Source organism: Xiphophorus maculatus, chromosome 4 (genome assembly GCF_002775205.1).
Source record: "Xiphophorus maculatus strain JP 163 A chromosome 4, X_maculatus-5.0-male, whole genome shotgun sequence".
Taxonomy (NCBI): domain Eukaryota; kingdom Metazoa; phylum Chordata; class Actinopteri; order Cyprinodontiformes; family Poeciliidae; genus Xiphophorus; species Xiphophorus maculatus.
The window spans coordinates 11526540-11551292 of NC_036446.1; the positions used below are offsets into that span (position 1 = coordinate 11526540).

Genomic DNA, 24753 nt, shown 5'->3' on the forward strand with positions numbered 1-24753 from the left:
TGGATTGCTGCAGAGATGGTTGTCCATGAGGAACTTTCTCCTCTCTCCACAGAGGAGCTCTGGAGTTGGCCAGCAAGGAAGAGTCATGGTGGTTCCAAATATCTTAATAAAAAAGTGAAGAATGAACACTTTCTATATGCAGTGTAAGTGCAGTGTAGTGATGGGTCGGTCATGAACGCTTTTAGAACCGGGTCTTTGAAGTAAATGATGGGAGCTGGCTCCTCACTGAGAGCCCTTCCTCATTAAAAGGGAGAGGTTACAAGCACAGCAGTGCAGCACGGAGAAAGTGAGTGAAAGAGAGACATCTCTCCACTTTTTTCCTTTGGCTGCTCAGCTCTTACTCTCTCAGTGGCTCTTCACAGTGGAGTTGACTCTGCTCAGTCCAGAACTTTATTTTGATTAGCATGGCAGCCTTGTGGCCAGAGAAGAGGGCAGACAGGTGAGACCATCCTCTCAGAAAATAGACAGTGGTAAGGGGATTAGGGTGCATCACAAAAGCTCAGAAATATAACTGACCCTGTAAGAGAAGCAGCATCTGGCTATTAATTAAGTATTATTGTGGTCTGTTTGGTAGATTTGTTTGCAGTGTTTTGTTAATTTGATTTTGTTAAAAATTAAAAGTTAGATTAAAATATTACACAAAAGCAAGAAAGTCTGCTTTCGTAATAGAACAAATACATAAAATTAAGGAAGTAGAAGGCTTCTCATATATGGAAAATTGAGTCCAAAACGATTTATCTTATAAAACATTCCTATTTGCCGAGTCAATAGGCTGCTGGTGATAATAAATTAAGACCCGTTTGGGAGCCGAAAGAATGATTATGTGTGACGTTGTCTATGGGGCTCAGTACTGCCCCCTATCGGTGAGTCATTTTCACAGTGAGACCATAAATATACAGTGAAAATACACTGTATTTAGTCAGAGAGAATTTAGTCTTTCTGATTGACCACAAATGTGCAGTGAAAATGCCTCCCTGACAGGGGGCAGTGCTGAGCCCCATAGACACAACGAGCACCAGGTGCTCTTCTTCTACGCATTGAAACGACTGAAAACAATCATGGGGGAAAACAGGACCATTCAAGGCCACTGCCTTTGGCTGGCAGATTTTTGAAAATGAAAAGAAAAAGAGAGGCACGAACTTTTTGGTTTTATTTTTTCACAACAAAATGACAGCACTATTCATGGAGAAGGATAGTTGCATGGACGCTATATAAAATAAAGGTAAGATCATGTCACAAGCGAACTTATTTAATATGCTTTTATCTTCCTTGCTATTACATTATTAGTTCTATATCCGTCTATTGTGGAGTTTGTGCCTCACCAGTCATGAACCTCACATGTCACTGGATGCGGTATCCATGTGGTAAATAAACTGCTTAGACTACAGTAAGTATTAGCTAGTTATTTAAGTATCTTGTGTTTAGACAATATCTGTTGTGTATTTGCTGACAATAATTCTTTGTTGCAGCATGTAGATGTAGAGAGGTTGTTGTTAAGCCATTAAAAAGAGTACAACTAAGAACTCTTATTGCCAAAAAAACAAATGATGGGCAAAATCATCTATTTCAACAAAATCTTGTTGTTGAGATGGAAATGATGAGTCTTATTTTCTTCCCAGTATAACTAATGGTTAAAATTTGGGGGGATTTAAAGTTTGATCAGAGTGTGACATCTGTGTTACAAATTATTAGAATCATTTGTAATGCAGGAATAAACAACCAAATAGGCTAGCAGTCCTTATCTTTAGGATAATTTAAACTCAGTTGGTAAACATCAGAAATTCATATTCTTACATAAAATTAAACAATGTCTAATTACTAGTTGAGGTTTTGCTCAGGAATTGGTTGGGGCAGAGAATCTGCATCTGTGTTTTATTGTCTGTTTAGTAAATGATTGTTTTTGGCATTTATGTTTCCTGTAATGTTGTAGAGTTATGTAATCTCACGGTAAATTACGGCATGGAGTTAAAACTGTTCCTTATTGACAGGTTGAGCACTTTCTCTAGGTCACATTTCTTCTGAAGATGAAATGGTTTTATATGGACTGGTTTTTATGTATAAAAATGACCTTAATTAGCAAAATAGAGAATTTTCAGGGGGTTTTGGTTAGTTTGTACATTTCCAGATCTATAGATTAGGTATGTTTTTCATTGTGCGTTTGCATGTTTATGTATGGCATCAGTATGTCCTCTATGCCCCTTTATTGTTCCTCACATTCTTTTTCTTCACAAAAAGTCATGGCCTGACAAGGTGCTGTGCTCTGTAAAAATTATGCCTTGTTTATACGTATTTATTTCCCCTTGACAGTTTAATTATTTCTGGCCCCATTGGAGGAAACCACATAAAAAAAAACTCCCCATGTTCAAACAGATTCTAATTAGAAATGCTGGGAAATTAAAACAGAGTTGTTTCAAAATGCTGTCATTTTTCCAGGACCTCGTCTGAAATTATGTCTCAATCAGCACAAGCGGAAATAATTACTTGTATACCTTCTAACTGCCAGCATTTACCAAATGGCAAAGCAATTTACAGCCATCATGGCCTGAGAAGCAATCATTGGGCCAACTATAAATTCACAAGCCGACGGTTTGGAGAGCTAGATTGGAAGGAAGGGTTATAGTGGAGAATTAGAGAGAGAGATAAAGAGAAAGGGTGTGTCTTTCTCCAGAGGTTCTCCCTCAATTTCTGTTCAGTGTTTTGTTTTGTCACCTTTTCTCCATTTCAAAGCTTTTTTTAATGCCCTCAAACCATTCATTTCACTGTTTCACTTCTGTTTTTTTCACGACACCTTGCCCATCATAGTGTCTTCCATCTTTTTTCTTACATTGAGACCATTACACCAAGAATCACACATTAACACTTACACACACTTTTCAAATGGAGGAAGCTGCGATTAAGTGATTATTTTCACACACACCATTAAACATACTCATTGCTCACGCAGACAGAGCCGAAAGCCTAGATAAAAACATACATGAGCAGAGACACTTAAACGGCCGCACACATTGGACTTAAAGTAATTACTCACACACGTCATTAGACACCAACGCAGATGAAGTGGAGTGTGTTTATGGTTTGTGTATCTTTGACGGTGGACTTTTGTGGCCCCTTTTTTCTTATTGGTGCAATATTGCCATCAGTCTAACACAACAAATTTTCACCATCTCACCAAATAGCTTGACCCAAGTAAATATATTTTTTTAAGATTTAAAAAGATTTAATCTTTTTTTTTTCTCTGCAAAAAGCTATGACATCATTAGGTTTTGATTCAAGTCATATGAAGTAACAAAGAAAAAATAATTCAAACTTTTGACCTTTGTGACTTTTCTCAAAGTTGTCATTATAGTTTTAGTGCAATTTCTTTACTGTCTTCAATGTAGAGTCTCTTTAGGATAGTAGCGTACTAGTTCGCCAAGATGTCTGAATTATACCTGGACTTCCTCAAGTTTTGGAATTCTTTCATAAATCAAATATCTGCTGCTGAACATGTTGGTCAACTCACACAAAATTGTGAAAAAGAATTTGGCCCCTTGCAGATTTTTTCAGTTTTTTTCTTTTTACAACATTCAAATTTGCCCGGTCAAATTTTAAGGTCTCGAAAACATACCTGGAGTAGATACAAAAAAGGTGTTTTCAAATGCCGATTTCATTAAATTAAAAGAACCTAGGTAAACAATTTATCTCTTGTGTGAGAAAGGGGTTGTCCTTTAAATGTAATATTTTGTTGTGCTACCCGTCACACTGACCGCTGCCAAAGTTTTACATCACTGTGGATGAATTTGGACTCAATCCTGTTAGCATAACTTTTAACAATGAATGTTTGTTTTTGTTTTTTTACATAAATTGCCTGTTAAGATCAAGCTGCATCTTGATCAGATTTAAGATTTAACTTTGGCTAAGCTACTCAAAATTTTTCACTTGGTTTTTTGATCAGTTTAGAGGTTGGACTTGCTGCTGTGATTTGCATCATTGTCCTCCGGCAATAAATCTTAAACTCCAGTACACTTAGGTTTAAAGTCAAGGCTGAACATTCTCTTTCAGCAGTAGGATTCGTGCTCAAATTTAAAGGGAGTCACGAGGCACTCAGATAGCCCGAGACCATCACACAACTAACAACATTGTTTGATGATTGGGAAATGGACAGAATTTTTTATAGCACTTTTCTAGTCTTACTAGCCACTCAAAGCATTTTATATTTCAGCCACATTCACCCAGTTGCACTCACCAACAGGAACACATGCATAAACTGATGCACAGATTGGTAAGAAACTTGGAGTTAAGTGCCCTGCTCAGGGACACATCGATATGTAACAGGAGTAGCTGGAATCAAACCCACAACTTTTGGATTGCAAAATAACTACTCGTCCTACTAATCCACAGTTTCCCTCTTTAGGTGGTATGCTTTATGAGCGATGAAATCGGATGCACATATTTCAAAAAGTTTCAGTTTCACTTTTCAGTCAACAAAGTTTTTCCACAAGTTTTAGCGATTATCAAGACGTTTTGCAAATGTTACATGGTTGGTTGATTTCGTATTTGGTAGTGAAAACATGACATTTAAAATTAGAATATTACATCATCCATATAAAACATTTTTACACAGATATGTGGACTTAATGAAAAGTATGTTTTATACTGGCTTAAAGGTTGGACATTTTCGAAAGGTACTTTTTAATCTGACAAATGAGCCTCATCAGAATACATATTTATTGAATCTGAATAAGCAGATTAGAACACCTTTCCTTGACGTAGTCCTGGTTTGAGAGTTTCCAATGACACTTAATGTTGAAAGGAAAATGTTTTACCAACAAATATTGCTATTCTACACTGGTTGTTTAAATAACTGGAGTAAAAAATATGTCTTGTTGAACTTTATCACTCTTTCTCCTGTAGGCTTACTTTTACTCCAAAGACTTTGCTCCCTCTATGCTGTTTTATTATCCTTTTTCCCACTTCTTCTTGTCTGTGCAAACGCCGCCTCTTACCGTCTTTATTAGTAGTGGAATTATTCACTTGGCTTGCACCTCAGTTGAATAAATTGAGTGTTGTACTATTGGAGAGACAGGCTTTTTTGGCAGGTATTCATTTATGTCTGGGAGTACATGTGTGTCGTGTTTATGTGTGTGTATTGTGTTAACAGAGAGACTGCATTGAGAGTCAAGTAATCCCAGTGGAATATCCCACTCATGTTCTGTTTGAGAGCGGCGTAATTAAAGGAGCGCACCTCTCCGAAGTCACCCATTTCAATACAAAACGCTGCTTTAAACAGGCTCACAGGCTGCTGGGAAGATACACAATAGAAGCACACACAAACTCAGTGCTTTCTTACCCAGGCAAAACTCATTCTGTGTATAATTACATCCCTGTTCTAATTTATGCCAGAGAATATATGAATACCAGAGGATGAGAAGGAGGAGGAAGGGGAACTAGATAGTAGAGTAGTAGCTGTCCAAATTAGAGAAAGTTTTAAGTAAAACAAAAATTGGTGAGATAATATGTTATTCATGTTCTGTTATTAGCAGACTAAACCTCTTTTTGTATCTACTGAACACATGTTCCCACGCAAATATTATTTTAACTGAGTTTTTTTTTTTTTACATTTGAGCCCTTCTTATCCCCACATAAATGGTTCTCTCAGAAGGAGGATTAACAACTTCTGTTCCTTTCAAGTTGAAGGTGGGAGTCTGAGGTTTTACTTGGACTTACATGTCTGTTTTCTCACAATATGTGTTGCCGTTAGTAGCATATAGTATATGGCCTGTGCTAGGAACATTAACATAGCTTCAGTGGAAGCAACGTGCATGCAGACACACTAACACACTTTTTCAATGTTGAGATCTATCATCTCTGCCCTATCTGTCCCCATTTGATGAGGTCACAACCTCAGTTGAGCCAAAAGCCTTTTCCCTTTAGCCTGTCCTCACTTGATGAGGTCACACCTTTCACTCTGTAATGAGGTGCAGTCTAGCCAACCTTCAGTATGACCACTGACAGCAAAGTTAGCAGATATGACCTGCTGCTGTGTCTATTTGAGTATTTGATTGTGTTAAGTGGTAAAAATCTTTATGCAATTTCATTTACCCAACAGATTTGCTTCAAACTTTGAAATCAAAAGAGCTAAAACTTTCTAAAAGTATGCAGAACAGTCCACTATGATGTCATAAATTTTTAGCAGAGGTTAATATTCTGTTTTTATAAATAGCAAAGTCACCTTCTACATGACACCCTTTCTCACCCACTTTTTCTCATCTAAATATAAATGCTTTCCTTGTACTGTCTGTGTCTCTGATGAGCATACGCATAAGCTCACACCTCATTCCTCTCAGCTGCAAAACCTACCTGACCTTTGTGACGGGGAACATGGTTCCAATGAAATCGGTCACTGTGTGGACATATGGCAACTTTCTGCGTGAGTTAGATCTTCTAACTAACAGTTCATGTCCAAACAAATAGTTAATGTGCTGTAGCAAAATTCATTGGAATGAGGGGTAGTTGTGGTGTGTGTGTGGTGTGATTACATAAGCTTCGGTGTGTTTCATGTGTGTGTGTCTTCTCATACCATGCTGCTGCAAAGGTTACCCAAACAGAGTTCTGGTGACAGATTCCAGAAAGCCCCCTAAACCAAGCAGCTTTTCCAAGCAGCTCTGGGGCTCTCTCCTTGGCCTTGATCAGCATCTATTTCCTGCCTGGAAGTGCCTGGATGCTCACACACACACACACACACATCTCATGTGTGCACAAACAGACATATTTCTAGAGATTCTCAAAGAAATTAAAGTCAAGAAGATTTTGGGCATTTGGCTTGTTTGTTCAATGGAGTTGTGTTTGCTTACTAAAAAGACACATCCAGAGCTGCTGATCTAGTTGACCGTACTTATAGTTTCAGGACCATTGAGGGCATCTAAAAATAAGAATACATCAGTATAGCTTTTCAAACCCCTTGATAAAAAGTCGTATATTATGAAACATTTCAACTTATTAGAGCACTTGATGGATTTTGTCTGAGGGTGTTTGGAACTAAGCTTGTTTTAATATTTTATGATTAAGTTTAGGTCAAGTGCACTGATAGGACATTATAAGCAATCAATGTATGACAAATGTATAATGTATGATTCTTATGAAAATATTTGAATTATGCTGAAACTGCAACAAAAAAATCACTTTTACTGGTTAGTTTTTCAATAGTAGTGCAGATTTTACTTAATTTAACAATGTTAATAATTCACATCATGCAAGTTTGTAGAAGACAATGAAAATACTTTTTTTTTAACAAAGGCTGACATTCCAGAGCACAGCAAAACAAAATTAAGTAAAAGCAAGTAAGCATAAATTTGGATAACAGCAAGATCTCACTGCTGACAGACAGTTCATCTGTTAAATCTACATCTCACCTTTATCTCCCATCTTTAACCTGATTGTTCTCGCTCTGTTTCTGCTGCATTTGCTGCAAACAGCAATCCGAAAACTGAACTCAAGTTTCTCCTGCGTCACCTTTTTCTTTGTTTTAATTGTGTGTTGGTGTGCGTGTGTCAGAATTTCAATTTTTTTTTAAAGATCTTTTGTTAATATAATGATCAGTAGATGACTGTATTATATTTTATGGCTAAACACATGAACACTCATCCAGACTTAATTCAAAGCTTCCTTTGCTGGCTGTGTATAAATGGACCAGAGTCCACAGCTCCCTCTGTTGGTTACTAGTGAAGTACAAGCAGAAGCTCTCTGTCTCTTCTGTTCCTTTCCCCTTCCCTTGATAAAGCGAAGTAAGAAATTGTGATTGTGAAATGCCATAGGAACCCTTTTATCACAGGCAGGAAAATAACAAAGCACTTATTTATACTTTACATTTAACATTAAAGTAATAACTATCTGATTGTGGTTGAATATGAATAAAACTTGGATCTGTTTATGACTGGCACATTTGTGTCACTGGGTCAGCTTTCTAAGTGGACACCTCATGAATTTGTTAAAGATCATGTTGACCAGCGACGACACCCAAATACACACCCACACACACACCTGTATTGCTTTGAGTGAACTTGCCGTGGCCTATTGAGCGCTGTGATTGATGTCGGTAAGAGTTGCAAAGGATAATTCTTCCATAGATGTCAACAGGCTGCCACCGCAGGGTCAAAACAGGCAACCCACACAGACCCCTGCACACAATCACAGATAAAAGAGCAGAGTGGGATGTGAGTGACGTTGCAGTCCATGACTGAATTCATGCATGCAATTATTGGCTATGGGACAAACTGATAGGATCACGTGAGATTTTATATTTTTAATTTCTGAAATGTTTTGAAAATGATTTAGTTATTCAGAGGAATTCAAAGAAATTGCACAGATGTGACGCCTTTTGTTTTATGGTTTTGTGCTTAATCCGAGGAGGGTTTGTCTACTTTCAGAGGGAAGTGGCCTAAAGGGGTCACTGTCAACATGCTCTCAGATTCAGAGGCAATCGATAGTCTAGGAGGGGTGAGGTGGGGTGGATGGGGGTCAGACAGGAGAATAAGAAGTAAGTGATATGGAAACAATGAGAACAGATTACTTCAAGACCCAGAAGATTTTTGACGTATTTGTTTCCTGTTGTGAATCAGCTCCGTTTATGATTTTATGTGTGCAATTGACATTCAGTATTTTGCTATTATAATTAATTAAATATTTAACAGAATGAATCACCTTTTTCAATGATTGGTCTTTCTTGTGAAGCTCTGGCAGTTTTCTAATATTCACTTTAGTCCATTTGAATATTTCTAAAGAACCTGCAGCTAGACGGTTTCACATTTAACTGGTATGTTGATCACAACATTACTTTAGTGTTCAACTCCTAATCTATTTCCACAGACTCAAGAATGATAGATGCGCATGTGTGTGTGGGATTCCCAGCACATGTGCTTTAGAGACAGAGGTTTCAGTAAAAGATTTGTTTGCACAGTGGTGGCGGCAGCATTGATTCACACTCATCTTTGTCGATGCTTATAAGCCTCTGGATACATCATAACCGTGAGTGTGTGTGTGAGTGTGCATGAGCCTCAGAGCGTCCATGAATGCGCTTGAATTCATCTCCCTCTGTCCACATGAAAGCAGCGTCTGTGTGTGTTTGTGGGTTGCTTCTCTTTTGCATGATCTCTTTGTTTCTAAAATAGTTACTAAATGAGGTAATAACTATGAATTATTCTGATTTAGTGCAAATCATCACTTTTAAATTGTGTTTGGGTTTGTTTCAGTGCAGCACATTTTTCATGTCATAATAAACTTTGACTTTAAAGATGTTTGTGGGATGAAAACAGCACCTGACATCAGCAGAAGTTAGAAATTAGACCTAGTAGATGTGTCAGAACTTTAAAATGATGTCAAATACGTGGCATAAAAAATACAGGAAAAGAGGTTGTTGTTCTTGTAGGTCCACGGCATACACACACACGCACACACACACACACACACACACACACACACACACACACACACACACACACACACACACACACACACACACACACACACACACACCCCTACACCCATACACCCACAAACACACTTCAAAGTAAAGATTAGTTTCAGGAAATGTTTTATTATCTGTTCTCTTCCAAATGTGCTAATTACAACCACTCCCTTTCATCTCTGCAATCCCCCCTTGCCACCCTTCTGATTTTCTTCTTAGAATCTGGCTCTTTTCGGCACACACCTCCGTTGTTTTTGTTGGGGAACCAGAGTGTTGGAAAACTGGGAAACATTGGCTAAAAAGACCTGAAGTTTAATATGTACCGTTTTTCCTTTCCTTCTCTCCTTGTCTTTCCCCATTCGCCTTTCCTCTGTCGGCAACCTGTTTTACACTGACGGGTCGTGCACGGATTCTCCTGGAGTTTCCGTCTCGGTACATTCCAGCGTGTTCGCAGACACTGGAAGGAAACGGCACGCCGGTGAGGAGATATGTAGGGGTTTGACAGAAACAACAAGCAGCAGGGAGAACCTTGCCCCAATCATGCCCAAATCATTCCACAACAAAGGACAAGCACTGTGGAATTGCCATAATCTCGTATTTTACTGCTGAGCTGTGATGGGCTCCGCTGCGCTCTGCCTGTCTGTGTGCATTGGAAGTGTGACATGTTATTCAAGCTTTGGGTTTAGGGTCAAGCTTACACTCGTTGCTTTGATCTAGCAATTTTTCTGGATTTGATTAGGTCAATTTTGTGTCCTGCGGCCAAGCAAACTCCAAACCATGTTTTCCACCAGAAAGTTGTCTTCAGGCAAGGTGTGATTTAAAACTTTTTTAACAAAGTTTAAAAAAAAGCAGAAGGTAAAGTTATTTTATTGTTGTCTTTTTGTTGTAGATATGTAATGTTTTTGTGGGAGTTTAAACGCCAATACGGCCAAGAAATTGGAGCAGCACGGATCAGAGGGGAGAGATTTTTTAGAAGAAGTAGGTCTTACAGATGGGTTGAGAAAGAAAAATTAAAGGAAAGAGGGCAGGTTGTCTTTCTTTAAACCTTTCTCTCACCTGTCCTATTCCCTGTTTCCTTCTTTCCCGTTTTCTTTGCTGCGCTCTTTGTCCGATCCCTCCTTCTCCACCTGCCGCTCTCCCTCTCGCTCTGCTTTGACCCCCCTTTTTCTCCACCCCTTTCTCCACCCATCCCTGCAGCCATTGGTCAGCTGTCCACCAATCACAGCAGAACCAGGACCTAAGGGACTGCATATGCAAAATCCTGCTTAATATTCATGAGCAGCTATCGGGGCTTTAAGTCGTTGATTAGGACAGCAGCACAGTTTTCTGTCCCGACTGCCCGGCTGGCTGCGTGTGCGTCTACAGCCCCCCTCTCCCCCAGCTCTCGCATGCACACAGCACACACACGCTCCCTTGCATCTATACACACACGCAGAGCCGATCAGTGCAGCCGGCGCAGAGCCTGGTAATTGTATTGCTCCCTCCAAGTGGAAGGAAGGACTGAGAGTAAGAGAGAGAGGGAGAGAGAGAGAAAGTGGAAGATCAGAGAAAGAAGAGGAGAAAGAGGAAACATATCAAAACTTTGATATTTTTTTAAACCTTTTTGCTGTTCTTCAGAGGAGGTTGATGTGACAATGACCCGGTATCGCTGATGGAGTCGGTAGGACACCCGTTATCCGAGTGTTTTTTAATGCACTCTGAACAAGAGTAGGTAAATTTTACCTTTTTATCTTACCTTTCTATGCATTAACCAACTTGTCATCTTCACTGTCTTTCACTGAGAGTGGCTGCATGTGTGTTGGTATGCTGGAATGCAGTGAAGGTGGCCGGCACCGTGTCAAGGTTGTTTCTGCTGTCAGGTAGCACGCGATCCCTGCTCCAGTGTGTGCGTGTGTAAGGGGGTGTGCGTGCGTGCGTCTGTGTGATGTTGCAGTATCCGGACAGCAGTTCTTATTCTGTTTGTTTGGAGAGCCTAATTTCTGTTACCTGAAAGCAACACACACCTGGACACCCACACGCATGAAGAGTGAAGACTTTATTCTTTACTTTACCTTCTCCGTCTTCAGGAGATTGTTTTACTTTCAGTTGGATTGTACTCTGAGCCAAACACCAAGTGAGTTCGGACCATTGTGTTGAGCATGTTCATCCAAGCAGACAATCAGTGAGGTATCAGGGCACCGGGGTTACAGGCGGAACGTGGAGGTACGGGAGGAGAGCGGCCCATAAGAATGGAGAGAGGGGGAAAGCTGCGCTCTTAAATGCCAGAGGAGGTTGAATTTCAGACGAGCAGCTCAGCGTGTGGCCCCGCACAGAATTTAGAGACGGTCACACACTCCCTCAGATACACGCAGTGACTGGAGTTCAGCTGCTCCTTTAGCTAACACTTTGCTCTTTTAGGTGTAAATAAAAGGCTGTTCAGAATGCAGATTGACTGCTCTAGCAGGCACCAGCTTGTGCCGTTTCTTCTTTTGAGTGTTTTTGGCAATAATTTTTTTTAAATTTTAAAAATATGGCATTTGAAAACAAAAATATTAAGTAATTTTAGTTGTTTTCATGTTTTCTTTTTCTAAAACAAATGGCTTTATCTTTTCATAAAAAGATAAAGCAATTTTGAAACTTCGCATTGAAGTATAAGCCAGTAAAAATCCCTCACCTTTTACATGAATTTAAGCTATATGACAAGAGATAACAAAGTTATGGGATGAGTTTGTTTTAGTTCTGGCTTTAAAGTAAATCAGTTTAATGAAATGGATCTGAAATGAAGGGGTCTACATGAGAGAAAGTCTGGAGAAGAGATATGAAAGCAAACAATCAAAAGATGTTTTACTGGTGTTTCTCAAACACACATTACTAAACATTGAAAGGAAAGTGGGCAGTTTTTATATTCAATCTCTTCTTTGTGTGTGTGGGCGTCTGTGTGTATCTGTCTTTTGGACCATCTTAGGTGCACGACATGTCGAATGATCAGAGACCAAAGAAAGAAATGAGCAGAATCAAATTAAACTTCCCCTCTACTATTGAGCAAAGCCTTGTTTGCTTTTGTAAAAATTGGCGTTTTAAACTATATGTATTCTTTAATTTTGATCTTTACAATTTATTTGTTTAGCATGTTAAAAAAGACTAATAATAACCTATTCTTATTGACTTTAATAGAAACTTCAGTTATGACTCTAATACAGTTTTAGAAGTAAAGTGAAAAATATGCTTTAATGCTGATTTTATTTAATATCATTTGTAATTAGTTGACTTGATGTCCAGAACAAACTCTGGCTTTAAGGTTCTTCCAGCTGCAGGGACAAAACGCTGAACGATGTTTCCGTTCAGCTTAGGTCTCTCTGCTCCACGCTGGGTTTCAGCTGAAGAATCCACACCAGTCCCTGCTTTCAAAACTTTGAAATAGACCAGAAAGCTTTTTTTTTTCTTACCAGAATATTTACCTTTTGCGTGGTTATATTTGTGCAGCAAGGTGTTTTGAGGAAAAAAGTATGAACACTCAGAAAGGAATCTTAACATATTAACGTCAGTGGAATGTCGGTGAAAAGTCTGATTTCACCTGTTAGTTTTTTTTTTCTTGTTTTTTTTTTTTACTTTTTTTTTCTGCATGTGCTCTGTTCCCTCTCACGTATTTCAGAGGACCCTGTGGTCCAGTCACCCGTCTGTCCGCTCCTTCATCCTTCCATCGATCCATCTGTCCACCATTCTCTCTTCTCCACTCAGGCTTTGCCTCCTTTGCTTTGAGGCACAGCTTTCCTAATTAAAATATTAAGGATAATGATGATCATACCAATAATAATAACAAGTACCGCTTAAGCTGTTAACATAATTACATTCCCCCCATGTCACCATATACATACAATTTGCATATGATTAAAATATTTTTTTCCTACCGTGACTTCTGTGAATTTTATGATTTTTTTGTGTGTGCAAAGGGCAGACCTGTGGAGAGAACTGCACAGCGGCCGTGCAAATTTTTCAGGCAAAGGTTTGCAGTGCGACTAAGAAGAAAAGCATAACGTTGCACAGATTTCATTTAGAATTATTTATTACGCAAAATGTTTCTGCATATTTATTTCAGTAACTTGAAAATAAAATGAAAATAATTTTCTGGCAATGGATAAATTAAAATTTTTCTTTTACTATTGCAGATGATGAATTTTTGAATCTCATTAAAAAAAGAAATAATGATTTATCAAAAGCCAGACATGTCAGGTCATGCTCAATATTTTTTAACCCATTAAACTTGGTCAGTGTTCTACTATAAGGAGAAAATAACTTTAAACACATTTTAAAAATATTAACTAATATTCTTGAAGAAATTTTAGCCTAGAGGCCAGACGTCTTGCAAGTGGTGAGACAATTTATCTCTTTTTTTGTTGTATTACTTCACAGTAAAGAAAAGACCAATTAATGTGAAGAGAAAAGTGCCGAGGTTTTCATGGAACAGTTTTGCGCCCTCTTTTCTTTTTGCACTTGCGTCTTTTTTTTCCCAGGCCATGAGGAAAAAAGAAGCAATAGAGGCAGAGAGGTAAAGCTGGCTGCAGGAAGGGACGAGGGGGGAGGGAGGGACACCAAAGAGAGATTGCGTAAATTAAAATCCTTTTAATCTCCTTATAAAATCATTTACTTAATTCATCTGTCAAAGCATGTCAATATGTGCTGCAATGATTTGCAGCCTGCGAGCGCGTCTCTGTGTGTGTGAGCGGGTGTGCGCACGTTTGCTTTTTTGCTTTTCTTTGCACGAATTTGTGACTCCCCACCCACAACTTGTGTGTGTGCTGGTGTGTGTCCCTGCGTGTGTTCACGAGTGACCCAACGAGGCCAGCACGAGGAAGAGATGTTCGTCTTTTTGTGTGTCTTTGTCAAATCCCATTGTCAATTTTTGCATTGTATAACCCCTTCACGCACAGACACACACGCATGCACGCCCTCAAACAATTTCAGACCCTTGCCCAGGCTCAAGGTGGGCCTCTCTCTCTTCTGAAGACTCTGGGCATTCCAGTGGTAAATTTGTCCCGTAAAGAGCAAGATGGAATGAGAGAGACGGATAGAGCGAGAGGTGCGAAGTGAGGGGGACCGGGGGTTTGCTTTTGTCTGACACCAGCACTCAGGAGGTCCAACGGACACACATGTATGCATGAGCGCACACATGTCCAGAGAAACACAAACTCTCATACACACACGCAGTAGAAGCACCTTCTTTTGAAGGTTTTGCAGATAAAACATAAGCATGTATGGGACTTGCTGCATCAATAATTAAACGAAGTACACCTGCAACCACTGTTTTTAATTTATCTAAAAAAAAAAAACACTGAACAAATTAAAGGGAATGACGGGAATTTCCCCGATTTATATGCAATCCATCATTGCTCGGAGTGTGGGAGAGTATGTCACGGGTCAGTGCAGGCCTTTATGTGTTGAAAGAGCAGTAAGAGAGACTTCACCAGCTGTGACACACACGGACAAACACACACGCATATATACACTGCAATTAGCTAGTACACCGCACTGGCTGTGAAGCAATGTGTGTGTGTTTGTGTGATTGAATGCCAAAGTGCTGATTGAAAAGAGACAGAGAGAGATGGCAGAAGACGATGCAGCTCATCTTTTCCTCCCCACCCACCCCCTACCCTTTTCTCTGCTGCGCTCATCCGCTTATTCCCCGCGTTCCATCATCCATACATTCCCATCATCCATATATCAAAATGTGCATTCAATTATTATTCCTATTATGATGAGCTATCAAATCATTTATGCTCCCTCTAAGAATTACTCATCACACAGCCGTTTCTGACTTTTGTCTCATCCAAGTGAGAGGTTAGAAAATCACTTCTTTTGGACACGTTGATGTAAGGCAGATTTTCCTGTGCAGATTTAAGCTTTTATTTGTTAAAGAAAGGAAATAAAGTAACTTTGATCTCTATGACATTATTTTTTATGCATAATTTCAGCAGATCAGTTGTATTAACTGTTGAGCGGACTGTTTTAAGCATTTGTGCGTGTGAAGTCATTGTGCTGTGTTGAAAGCTTCCAAAGCTCTTAACCACTGCTAATACAAGGAGACAGCGAAGACTTGGCCACAATAGAGAAGGTTCAGATGGAAAGAAGGTGTGCAGGTGTGTGTGTGTGTGTGTGTGGAAAAGTGTGTTGCAGCATAGTGCAGGTTCAGGTGTCCTGTCTTTCTTTTTTCACGTTTTCCTTTTTGTGCGGTTTGTGGGAAGAGCCTATAGATTGCCTGTTTGAGAAGTCGTCTTTTTTTTACGTGCTCAAGCTGAGAGTCTGATTAAATTGTCATTTTTCGACACAGTGTAAGAGGTTCAAAAAGACAAAAAAGAATGATAGAGTGGAACAGGAAAGAGATGGATACAAGGGAAAGAAATGAATATTGAGGAAAAGAAATGAATGACCATGCCGCCTTTCGGCTGACAGTGAAATATTCCTCTTCTCATTCAACCATCATGCTTCATGTGTGTGCCTGATGGGGAGAGAATGACAGACCGTCCCAACACCAGCTTTAGGTTTTTTTTTTTCTCTACATTTTCCTTCTTCCTTATCCTCACATGTGCACCTGGAATCACTTTAAGTTTTTACTTAAATAATTGTAACTTCTGAATAAATCCTTCCATTGAATGAGTGTATCTGATATCATGTATGCACTTCCATTTTTTTACACTTTCAAATATTCTGGTGTTTTAGAACACAGTCTCTACCCTTAAACAGACAATAATAAGCTCACAACTTTGTACCTCCAGCTACAAAACAGGACTTACATTTTTAGAAAAAATATATTACAGTTTTTTCATCTTCAAACTTTAACTTTTTTTTATATTTCTAAAGTTTTTTTCTCTCTTAGTTTTACTAAACCTAAACCAGCTGTGTAAATGTAAATCCATACGTATTACTAAAACTTTGTTCCAGTGTTGAGGGTACAACGCGGCTCTCTTTAACCTATCAACATTAAATATTATAATTTAAATAATTGTACTTGTTTGACTCAGAATTTGAGCTGTGAAGAAAAACTTCAAGGGACTGCAAACATACTCTGTGTTGCTCTTTGCGCATGATTCTCAAAAGACATGAGTCCTGGATGCATGGTGAATCTCTCAAATAAAGTGTTGCATATTATCATCTCTTTAGTATTTTTTCAGCATTACATTAGGCATTATTTTACTCATGAACATATGAAAATGTGGAAATGCCTCCAACATTCTCATGCATGAATTCAAACATTTCAGTTTTCCTGTAGTGTGGTTTGAATTTACTTCTTGATGCGAGTGTTTACTTACAACGCTACAGATATTAAAAACAGTGGGAAAACTGTTCCCACTGTTTTCCCACGTTTATGCGGGAAAACGTTGGAAGTTTATGCTTAAAAAATGTGCAGCTTAATACAGAGTAAATATTTGGTGAAACTCTTCAGATGGTGAAAATATTTAAACATAAATATATACATAAGTACACAATTAAGCCTATAAAACAGGCGAACCAGTTCTTGCCCTGAGGAGTTGCATTCCTTTGCGCAGCTGATCCGCTCTTTTCCTCACCCCTGCTGATAAGTCATTTTTCCTTTATCTCTGTCTACCTTCACAATTCCTCCCCACCGCCGCCACACGCGCACACTCTCCTTTCTCCCTCTCCACACGCCCCTCCCTTGTGAAGCTGTCACCTTTCTGCACCCGCTCAGTCCCTATTAAGGCCGACAGCCCATCTGCCGCCTGCCCCGCTAACAGCTCCCGTCGCTAACGCTAACGTGCACACACACACATCCGCTCAGACACACACACATAGTGCTTCATCCAACCCCACCTGCCCTGATGTGCCTGTGGTCACGCGCAGCGCAGCATTGACACACATTCAGAGCAGAATATGCTTATCCGCCCACTCGTTTTAATGCGTCCAGGACACACAGTGAAGGGATTGCATCCAGGACTTTACCTATCCCAGGTTTTTGTCCAGTTATGTGCTATAAATGATAAAGTATTTCTGCTATCAACAGAGGAGGTTAAAAAGAATCACATTCCAGTGGCTACAATTTTACTGTTAAGAAGGGCATTATTTCACTCCTTTTTTATTTACCTGAACACGTTTTTTTGCCCTCCAATTAAGCTCAGGAGATCTACTGAATCCACTTGTTCCCTTCTACCATCAGGCGATCAGGCAACTGACTTTGTCACATATTCTCTATGTTTAGTCTTTCTTCAGTGTTTAGCTGCTCACATGTAAGCAGTCCAAATTAGTTCGAAAAGCATTTTTGAGCACATTTAGCGATGCACATTCTGGATGTGCCTGTAAGACCTCAGGCTGGAGGGGTAATTAGGTGGGGCAGTTGCAGCCCTGCGTGCACATGTGTGTGCGGTGTGGCATTTGCTCCCTTCAGGGATATATGTGTGTTGCATTAGTAAGACTGGTAACTGTCTCATCAATCACTGCATCACCATGTCTCACACACACACACACACCCACGCATGCACGCACCGACGCACAGAAACCTTGTTGTGGTCATTCTGTTCACAGATGGACCAGCAACACATGACTGAGTCACTGAGCATCAGAAAGACACCCTCAATCTCCCTACCTCCCAACTTTAACTCGCATACACACACTGTGTGTGTGTGTGTGTGTGTTTGGGCTACGTACGCGCACTGATAGGCTCATGAAATAGGTAAGGAAGAATCACAAAGGTTAATACTTTGCTTCATTCTCTTTTTTTAACTTTACATTCAGAATAATGCACGCTTTAATGATTTTAGAGGTAATTACATCTGGATTACGGGCTGAATTTCAAATATTAATTATGTTTAATTAATGAAAAATCAAGGATTATCAAATTATTTTTGCAATAACTAGTGAAGCACTGAATTACAAGTCTTTTATTAATCCACAGTAGGTTTAGGTTAATTCAAAAAATTTATCGGGGTAAAAATATTCTGTAACAGTGACTTATCTCAGAACATTGTAAACACAGGATTTCTTTTGAACACAGCATGTCTGTATTTGCGGTAATTTTGGTATGAAAATTGCTTTCTTTTATCTTTTTAATCCTCTTTTTTTTACTTTATACTGGCTTAAAGGATAAACTGGTCTCTTCACAGTCATTATGAGACAGAGAAACGGCATTCAGACTGAATCTATCGTGCGCCTTTTGGTACTCAAAATACTTCAGTTTGGTTATTACCAGGACACAGTCAAAAAAAAAACAACTGCAGTATTAAGTGTTGCCTGTCTATATGGCATTGTGACACCACAACCAAAGCCAATAAGCGACTCTAGCAGCAGTGGCAGCAGAAAGATATTGATTTCTCCTATTCACCAGAGTGGAACTAAAACCTACATATTACACACCCTGGCCTCTACCTCGCACTGCACCAATGCTGCTCTGTGGGTGGATGGAGCAGTAGCTGTCAGACATGTCATTGGTCTGCCTACCTGTCTGTCTACAACAAGTGCCAACATCCCACAACTAAAAACACAATTTAACATATTTGCGTAGCAGAGTTTTAAAAAGAAAACAGATGTGCCAATGCTGTTTTTGTTCTATATGTGGGTACCAGAACTAGTAAGCTGTTATTAAAAAAATAGTCAAAACTGTCAAACTGAGACAAAAGTTATGGGTAGATATCAATGTTTCTAGCATTCTTTACCTTGAAATACTTTTGTTTTAGCATAAAGATACAAAAGAAAATTAGTTATTGTCCATTAGATTGATATAAAATGGACATATCTCATCAGTGTGCAGCAAGTGAAGAGTATACAAAAAAATCTAAAATCAAACTAAGCACATAGCTAAAATAAACACCATGTATTGCAAATGCACATCACCAAATTGATACATTTTTAAAACACTTTTATGCATCCATATATATTTTAACTAGAACCTAAAAAGCATCATTTCTTGATGTTCTTGATGTGTTTGATGAAAACACCAAAAAAGAAACATTTTCATTTGTTTCTTAATAAAAAAATTAGTAGCAGTTAAAACGTTTTCTAATTTTCCTAAAAACATTGCAAGTCTTCTTTCTGTCCCAATACTTTCAGAATGTCTGTAAGGAATGAAGTATGTTAACAAAAGACATGTTTTTTTCCACTTCTCTTTATCGTTTACCAAAGGAAACCTCTTTGTAATACTCATATTGTAGGATTTTGTTTTTCCATACAATTTTGATTTTATTGCAGAAGTTCTTCACCTGTTGTTTGATTGATGGGTGGCAGTCCCTCCTCTTGTACTTTTAATTTTTCCTTCTCTCATTCTGAAAGCTTTGTCAAAGGCTAAAACTAGTAAATATCCTCTGACACCAGGCTCAGCTGGAAAGTGCAACGGTTAACATTCAATGATGCATATACGCACCGACTGATCTGTTTGATTGAAATGTGTTAACACAACAAGACAAAAGTCTCTACTGGTTTAAAATTACAGCCTGTCCTCTCCACAGCTCTCTGAAGGCATCTGCCTGTTGGCCCAGCATGTCAACTTTTGTGTCAGTAGTGTTGTTCTGTGTGTGTGTGTGTGTGTGCGTGTGCGTGCGTGCGTGCGTGCGTGCGTGCGTGCGTGCGTGTGTGTGTGTGTGAGCCTTTTCTTTTTATGTCTTGCCGCTCTATGTCCAAACTGTGCTGAGCGGTTTCACACTGAGGCCAAACAAATAAGCAGAATTAGCATGTGGGAAGTGATTGTCTGCATGTTGTGTCTATTAAATACATTTCACCCTCATCCATTTATTGTTCTGGTGTCCTTGCGATTTCTGAACTGAAAATAATTGACTGAAAAATATTTTGTACAGTATTTGAATATCTTTACGTATTAACAGATTTTTGTCAAGGAATGAAAAATAAACCAAATTCATATTTCCTTCTGCCATGTTTCTTTTCTGCCTTGGCAGCTTTTTCACTGCTGTCATTCTCTTTCCCCTCCTCAATATTTCCCTCTGCTCAGAATGAACTTATCGAAGGGGCCATTGGTGAACAGCAGCAGCGAAGAAAACTCCAAGTCAACATATGTTAAATGTGGCGCCGGCGCCTGGAGGATGCACCAGAGCTACGATTCACTAGAAGCCAACCACATGAGAGACGCACATGCCCTCTACAACCCCAGGTAAGACAGCATTACAAACGATGCAGGTGATGTCAAATCAATGAGCCTGTCCTGTTTAAGTTTTACACTAAAGTCACATTCTGTAGCTTACGTAAGAGGGAAAAGAAAAAGCAAGCACACTGATGTCGTAGTGAGAAAAGTAAAGCCTTCAGTTGCAGAAATTATCGGGCATTCTGGGCATGGATATGTTTTTGTTAATACCTCCTTAACCATGTACTTGTGATGCAACTATAGCACTTTACAGAAGCTTTGAATCGTAGAAGGGGATTTTTTTTTCCTCCAGTGCAGTTATCGTTTTGTTGCTGTAAGCAACTTTTATCAAGTGTATCTGAGGTGTATTTTTAGAAATCTAACTGTAAATAAAGCTGCTTGTTTTATGTTAAAACACAGGAAACAGGTGACGTATGAAATAAAGGCTGACATTCTTTTTCTTCATTCTCAAAGTTGCCGTTGGCCAATTTTTTTTGTTATCAGTCTTTTAAAAATGTTATATTTCTGTGGATAAGAAATGGGGATATATGCCCAGATTTTGAAACTGTAATAGTAAGTATAAGTTTTCCTTTTCATTCCAGTAAATATGTTGCAATATATATTCTTAAACTACATGAAAAGCATCTGAATGTTTTCTGTATTTCTGTTGAATGTTTTTTTTCTCTGATAGATTTAGTTTTTATAAACTTTATGCATACTTTCCTCTGAAAATAAGATCTTAGCTGTAGAAAAAGATATTTCATTTTTATATTTAAAAAGCCTTTGCTGTATGGTCTTTTGTGATTATCTGACTAAGTTTGTTGTCATTTATAAAACTGGTATTAAATTTTGAACAGCCTATTAGAACACAATTGATTAGCTCATTGTTAGGCTTTCACAAAGCTACCTAATGTTAAGCGTGTGTGTGTGTGTGGGCGTGGGGTGTGTGTGTGGGGAGGGTGTGTGTGTGTATATTACAGTGTGTACCACAGACTGGAAAGTCTTAGTTCAATAGGATTTTAGGGTTAGTCTGGGTCAAGCCAATTACAGGTCTGGCAAGCCATTCTCACGCCGACCCTTGGCCAATCAGAATGGCATTGGTGTGTTTCAGTGTATGAATGCGTGTGGTATGCAGTGGGGGCGAGAGCGGCAAAGTTTTGCCGGAGGTCACATGCCTTATTTACCCATTCATAGGCAAATTTGACTCCACACTGTGGTTTAGTTATAGGTTGTTACAAATTCTAACCAAATATACACAAATGATGGTACTGTTTGGATTAATGAGTCAAGTTTTAGTTTCAGGCTCAAACTGTGTTTTGGTTGTAATTATAGAAAACAAATTGTTTGTTTGTTTGTTTGTTTGTTTGTTTGTTTATCCAAGTGCAGATGGAAAGACACATGCAGCATTGTATCGCCTGAGTACTTCCACAGGATATCCGACATCCAACTGTGCTGATGCGATTTGGTCACAATTATGCACTCACTTTTTCAAACACGCCCATACGCGCACACACACACCCACGCCTGCACGCCCACACACTCTAAAACGTATAGTTGTGGTGGTAAATTTTTCCAACTTTACCTATTAAATAGACTATGGTAAAAGTCAGTAGTGCTTAATTTATTTCAAATTAGATTTTTTTTCTAGTTTTATTAATTTAGTTACTTGATGCAGAATAGCATTAAGTTAAACAAGAAAAAAACAGAATTATTTTGTGAAAAATATTTCAGGCCTAACTTAAACTTTTTTTTTCTTTTATTTGCCGTTTTCTCTGGGTGGCAACAATATTATACTCTTTTTTTATATTTAGGCCATCAAGCCATGGGAATGTGATTAATGTCAACCAGCTACGGTGTGCATGAACACACACACTCTCTCTCACGCACGGACGCATACAAACACAGAGGCACACAACACATCATTGTATACTGAGCCCAATGTAATCATAATGATAAAGCAGATTGCCTTAACACACAGATGGGCCTCCCAACAGCTTGTGTGTATGTGTTTGCGAGTCTGCGTGTGTGTGTTAGTGTAGACAACACTGATTGGATTGCAGATTTATAGAAGAGGATTACTGCAGAAGCAGTGCGAGAACGAGAGAGAGAAAGAGGGAGATGGTTTCAGACACTCACCTCTCATTAACTTCCACCCCCCTTCACCTCAGCTCCCCTTATTCTCAATTATGGACGAACGCTCACATATGCACACTTATAGCTATACATATTTAGGATCGAATGCAAATGCAAAGCTTTATGTTACCAGTGCAGTGTAATCATTAAAGCATTTTTAAAGTATTTACAGGTTTTTAAATTGTATTCATAGAATATGAATTATGCTGAAAAAGTTTAGAACATTAAAATGATTGAGAAATAAAACGGGAAATACATTCTTTTAATGTTGACTTGAAGTGCTCTAAGCAAACATGATGCACAAGTTGAATTGGAATGACGGGAAGATGTTGACGACCTGTGCAAATAGATAAAATATCTTTAAAGTAGAACGACCTGAGCTCTGTGGAAAAGAGACAAGGGGAATAAGTCCTTTTTTTTTTTTTTTTTTTTGAGGGGGTTAAAACTGCAAAAAAAAAAAAAAAAAACATGGTGGGAAATAGATAGCAAAGAATTCAGGGAGAGATAGACAGGGCAACAGAGATGGGCAGAGACAGTGGGCAATCCAGCAAACCTGATTATGACTGGATGTGAATTAGATTCCCTAACAGATGGTCCAGGAGCGAGGCTGTAAGGTGCATGAGCCAGGAGTGAGGGGAGGGGAAGGCAGAGGAAGGAGGCCATGGGGGAAAGATAGGCAAAATCAGGCGAGTAAGCTGAAGAGACAAGTGTCAACTGCAGCTTGTGGCAGGGTGAAAGTGTGCAACTGTAAAATATGTACATTGTCACTAGTCTCGAACTAGTTTCCACAATATTAACGAACATATATTTGTGATATTAGATTTACTATAAGTGATTTACTCTGCCATTTGCTGCTTCTACTTTCTTTTCTTTTTTTTTACCTGGAAGATGACAGATTAATATAAATACTGATCTGATCTCTGCAAATATCTATACACTTAATACACAGAAGAAAGTCACAGAAAACATTAAATTAGATTTTTTTTAGTTTTTAAAGCCATTCTTTGTAGAATATTGTACAGAAAATTGAGAGGTGAAGGCCTAGAGCCGCCTGTTTAGGATGGATTTCTTCCATTTTTCCAGCTGCTGTGCATTATTCTGCTACTCTTCCTCTTACCGTGATGGATAGGTGTAAATCATCACAGTCCTGTAGTGACAGCCCAATTTCCCCAAATCTGATCTGCTTAAAGAATGCAGCTTTGACGCTCCATTCACTCGTGCACCCTTTCCTTTCCTCTTGTCTCTCCCACTCTTCTCTCCAACATTTTTTTTCTTGTTATATTCCACTTTTTCCTCCTCGTTCTCTATGATGAAATCCAGTTTTACTTCACACACTTTCTCCTCCTTTCTTTATCTTTTTCCCGTGGTAGCATTGCACTCTTTTCCCATTTCCTCCTTGTCTCCTTTTCTCTTCCTTACCCTCTTCCCCTCTATTTCCTCCTCCCATGTCACATGTGAAAGCCCTGCCATATTTACTAGAGTGAAAATCCTCTTTCACCATCTGCTTAATAAAATGTGCTTTTAATCCGATGGAGGGATATTTTGTCCTTAAATACTTTATTATTTTATTTCCCCACAGTTTCATTGGATGTGGCACCTTGCCCAGGTTGCTGTCTTTCTCTGCATAAGAGGAAGAAGTGGGAGAAGTAAACAATTTATCCTGGACAAAATGATGAGTTTGTGTATGTGTGCTTTTATGTGTGCTACAACACCAGTGTCTGAATTTTTTGAGCGATAACAGTTTTCAACCACGCAATTACGCACAACCTTCATCAATGACCTTTCTTTTATGAAGGGGTGAGCTCAACCTTTATATCGCTGATATCACTTCACAACCAGATCCCACCGAAATCGTATAAATAAGCAGCTTCAATTTGTATCTGTTGTAGTTATATCAATTTTGCATATAATTTCAACAAATATAATATGAATTTGTGATTGCGTCTTTCCTTTAAAAGAATGATTTGTGGCTGGCTACATCCAGCATCTTCTATAAAGGTTTACATAACAGGAGGATGCCTGAAGTAATTTAATTGATTTTCGCTCAGCAGTCTCTCCAGTAAAATGCTGGAGGTCACTGCAAGTACAGAGTATGCAATTTAGGTGGCTCAAGTGTTAAAGCACA

At 38.9% G+C, this 24753-nt stretch overlaps 1 protein-coding gene across 7 annotated transcripts in view; it reads left to right on the top strand.

Annotated features, from left to right (window-relative positions):
• LOC102231299 (estrogen-related receptor gamma) overlaps window positions 1-24753 on the top strand; it is a 98847-nt gene that overhangs the window by 16305 nt on the left and 57789 nt on the right. For 4 of the 7 annotated variants that reach the window (XM_023332925.1, XM_023332927.1, XM_023332926.1 and 1 more), the window contains exons 1-2: window positions 10781-11149; window positions 20367-20525. In XM_023332925.1, coding sequence (XP_023188693.1) covers window positions 11094-11149; window positions 20367-20525 — 215 coding nt within the window. In that variant the 5' untranslated portion in view covers window positions 10781-11093. Of the gene's footprint in view, window positions 1-10780; window positions 11154-18017; window positions 18102-20366; window positions 20526-24753 lie in introns of those variants that run through there. The other 3 variants (XM_023332930.1, XM_023332931.1, XM_023332929.1) reach the window with 3 other exon arrangements.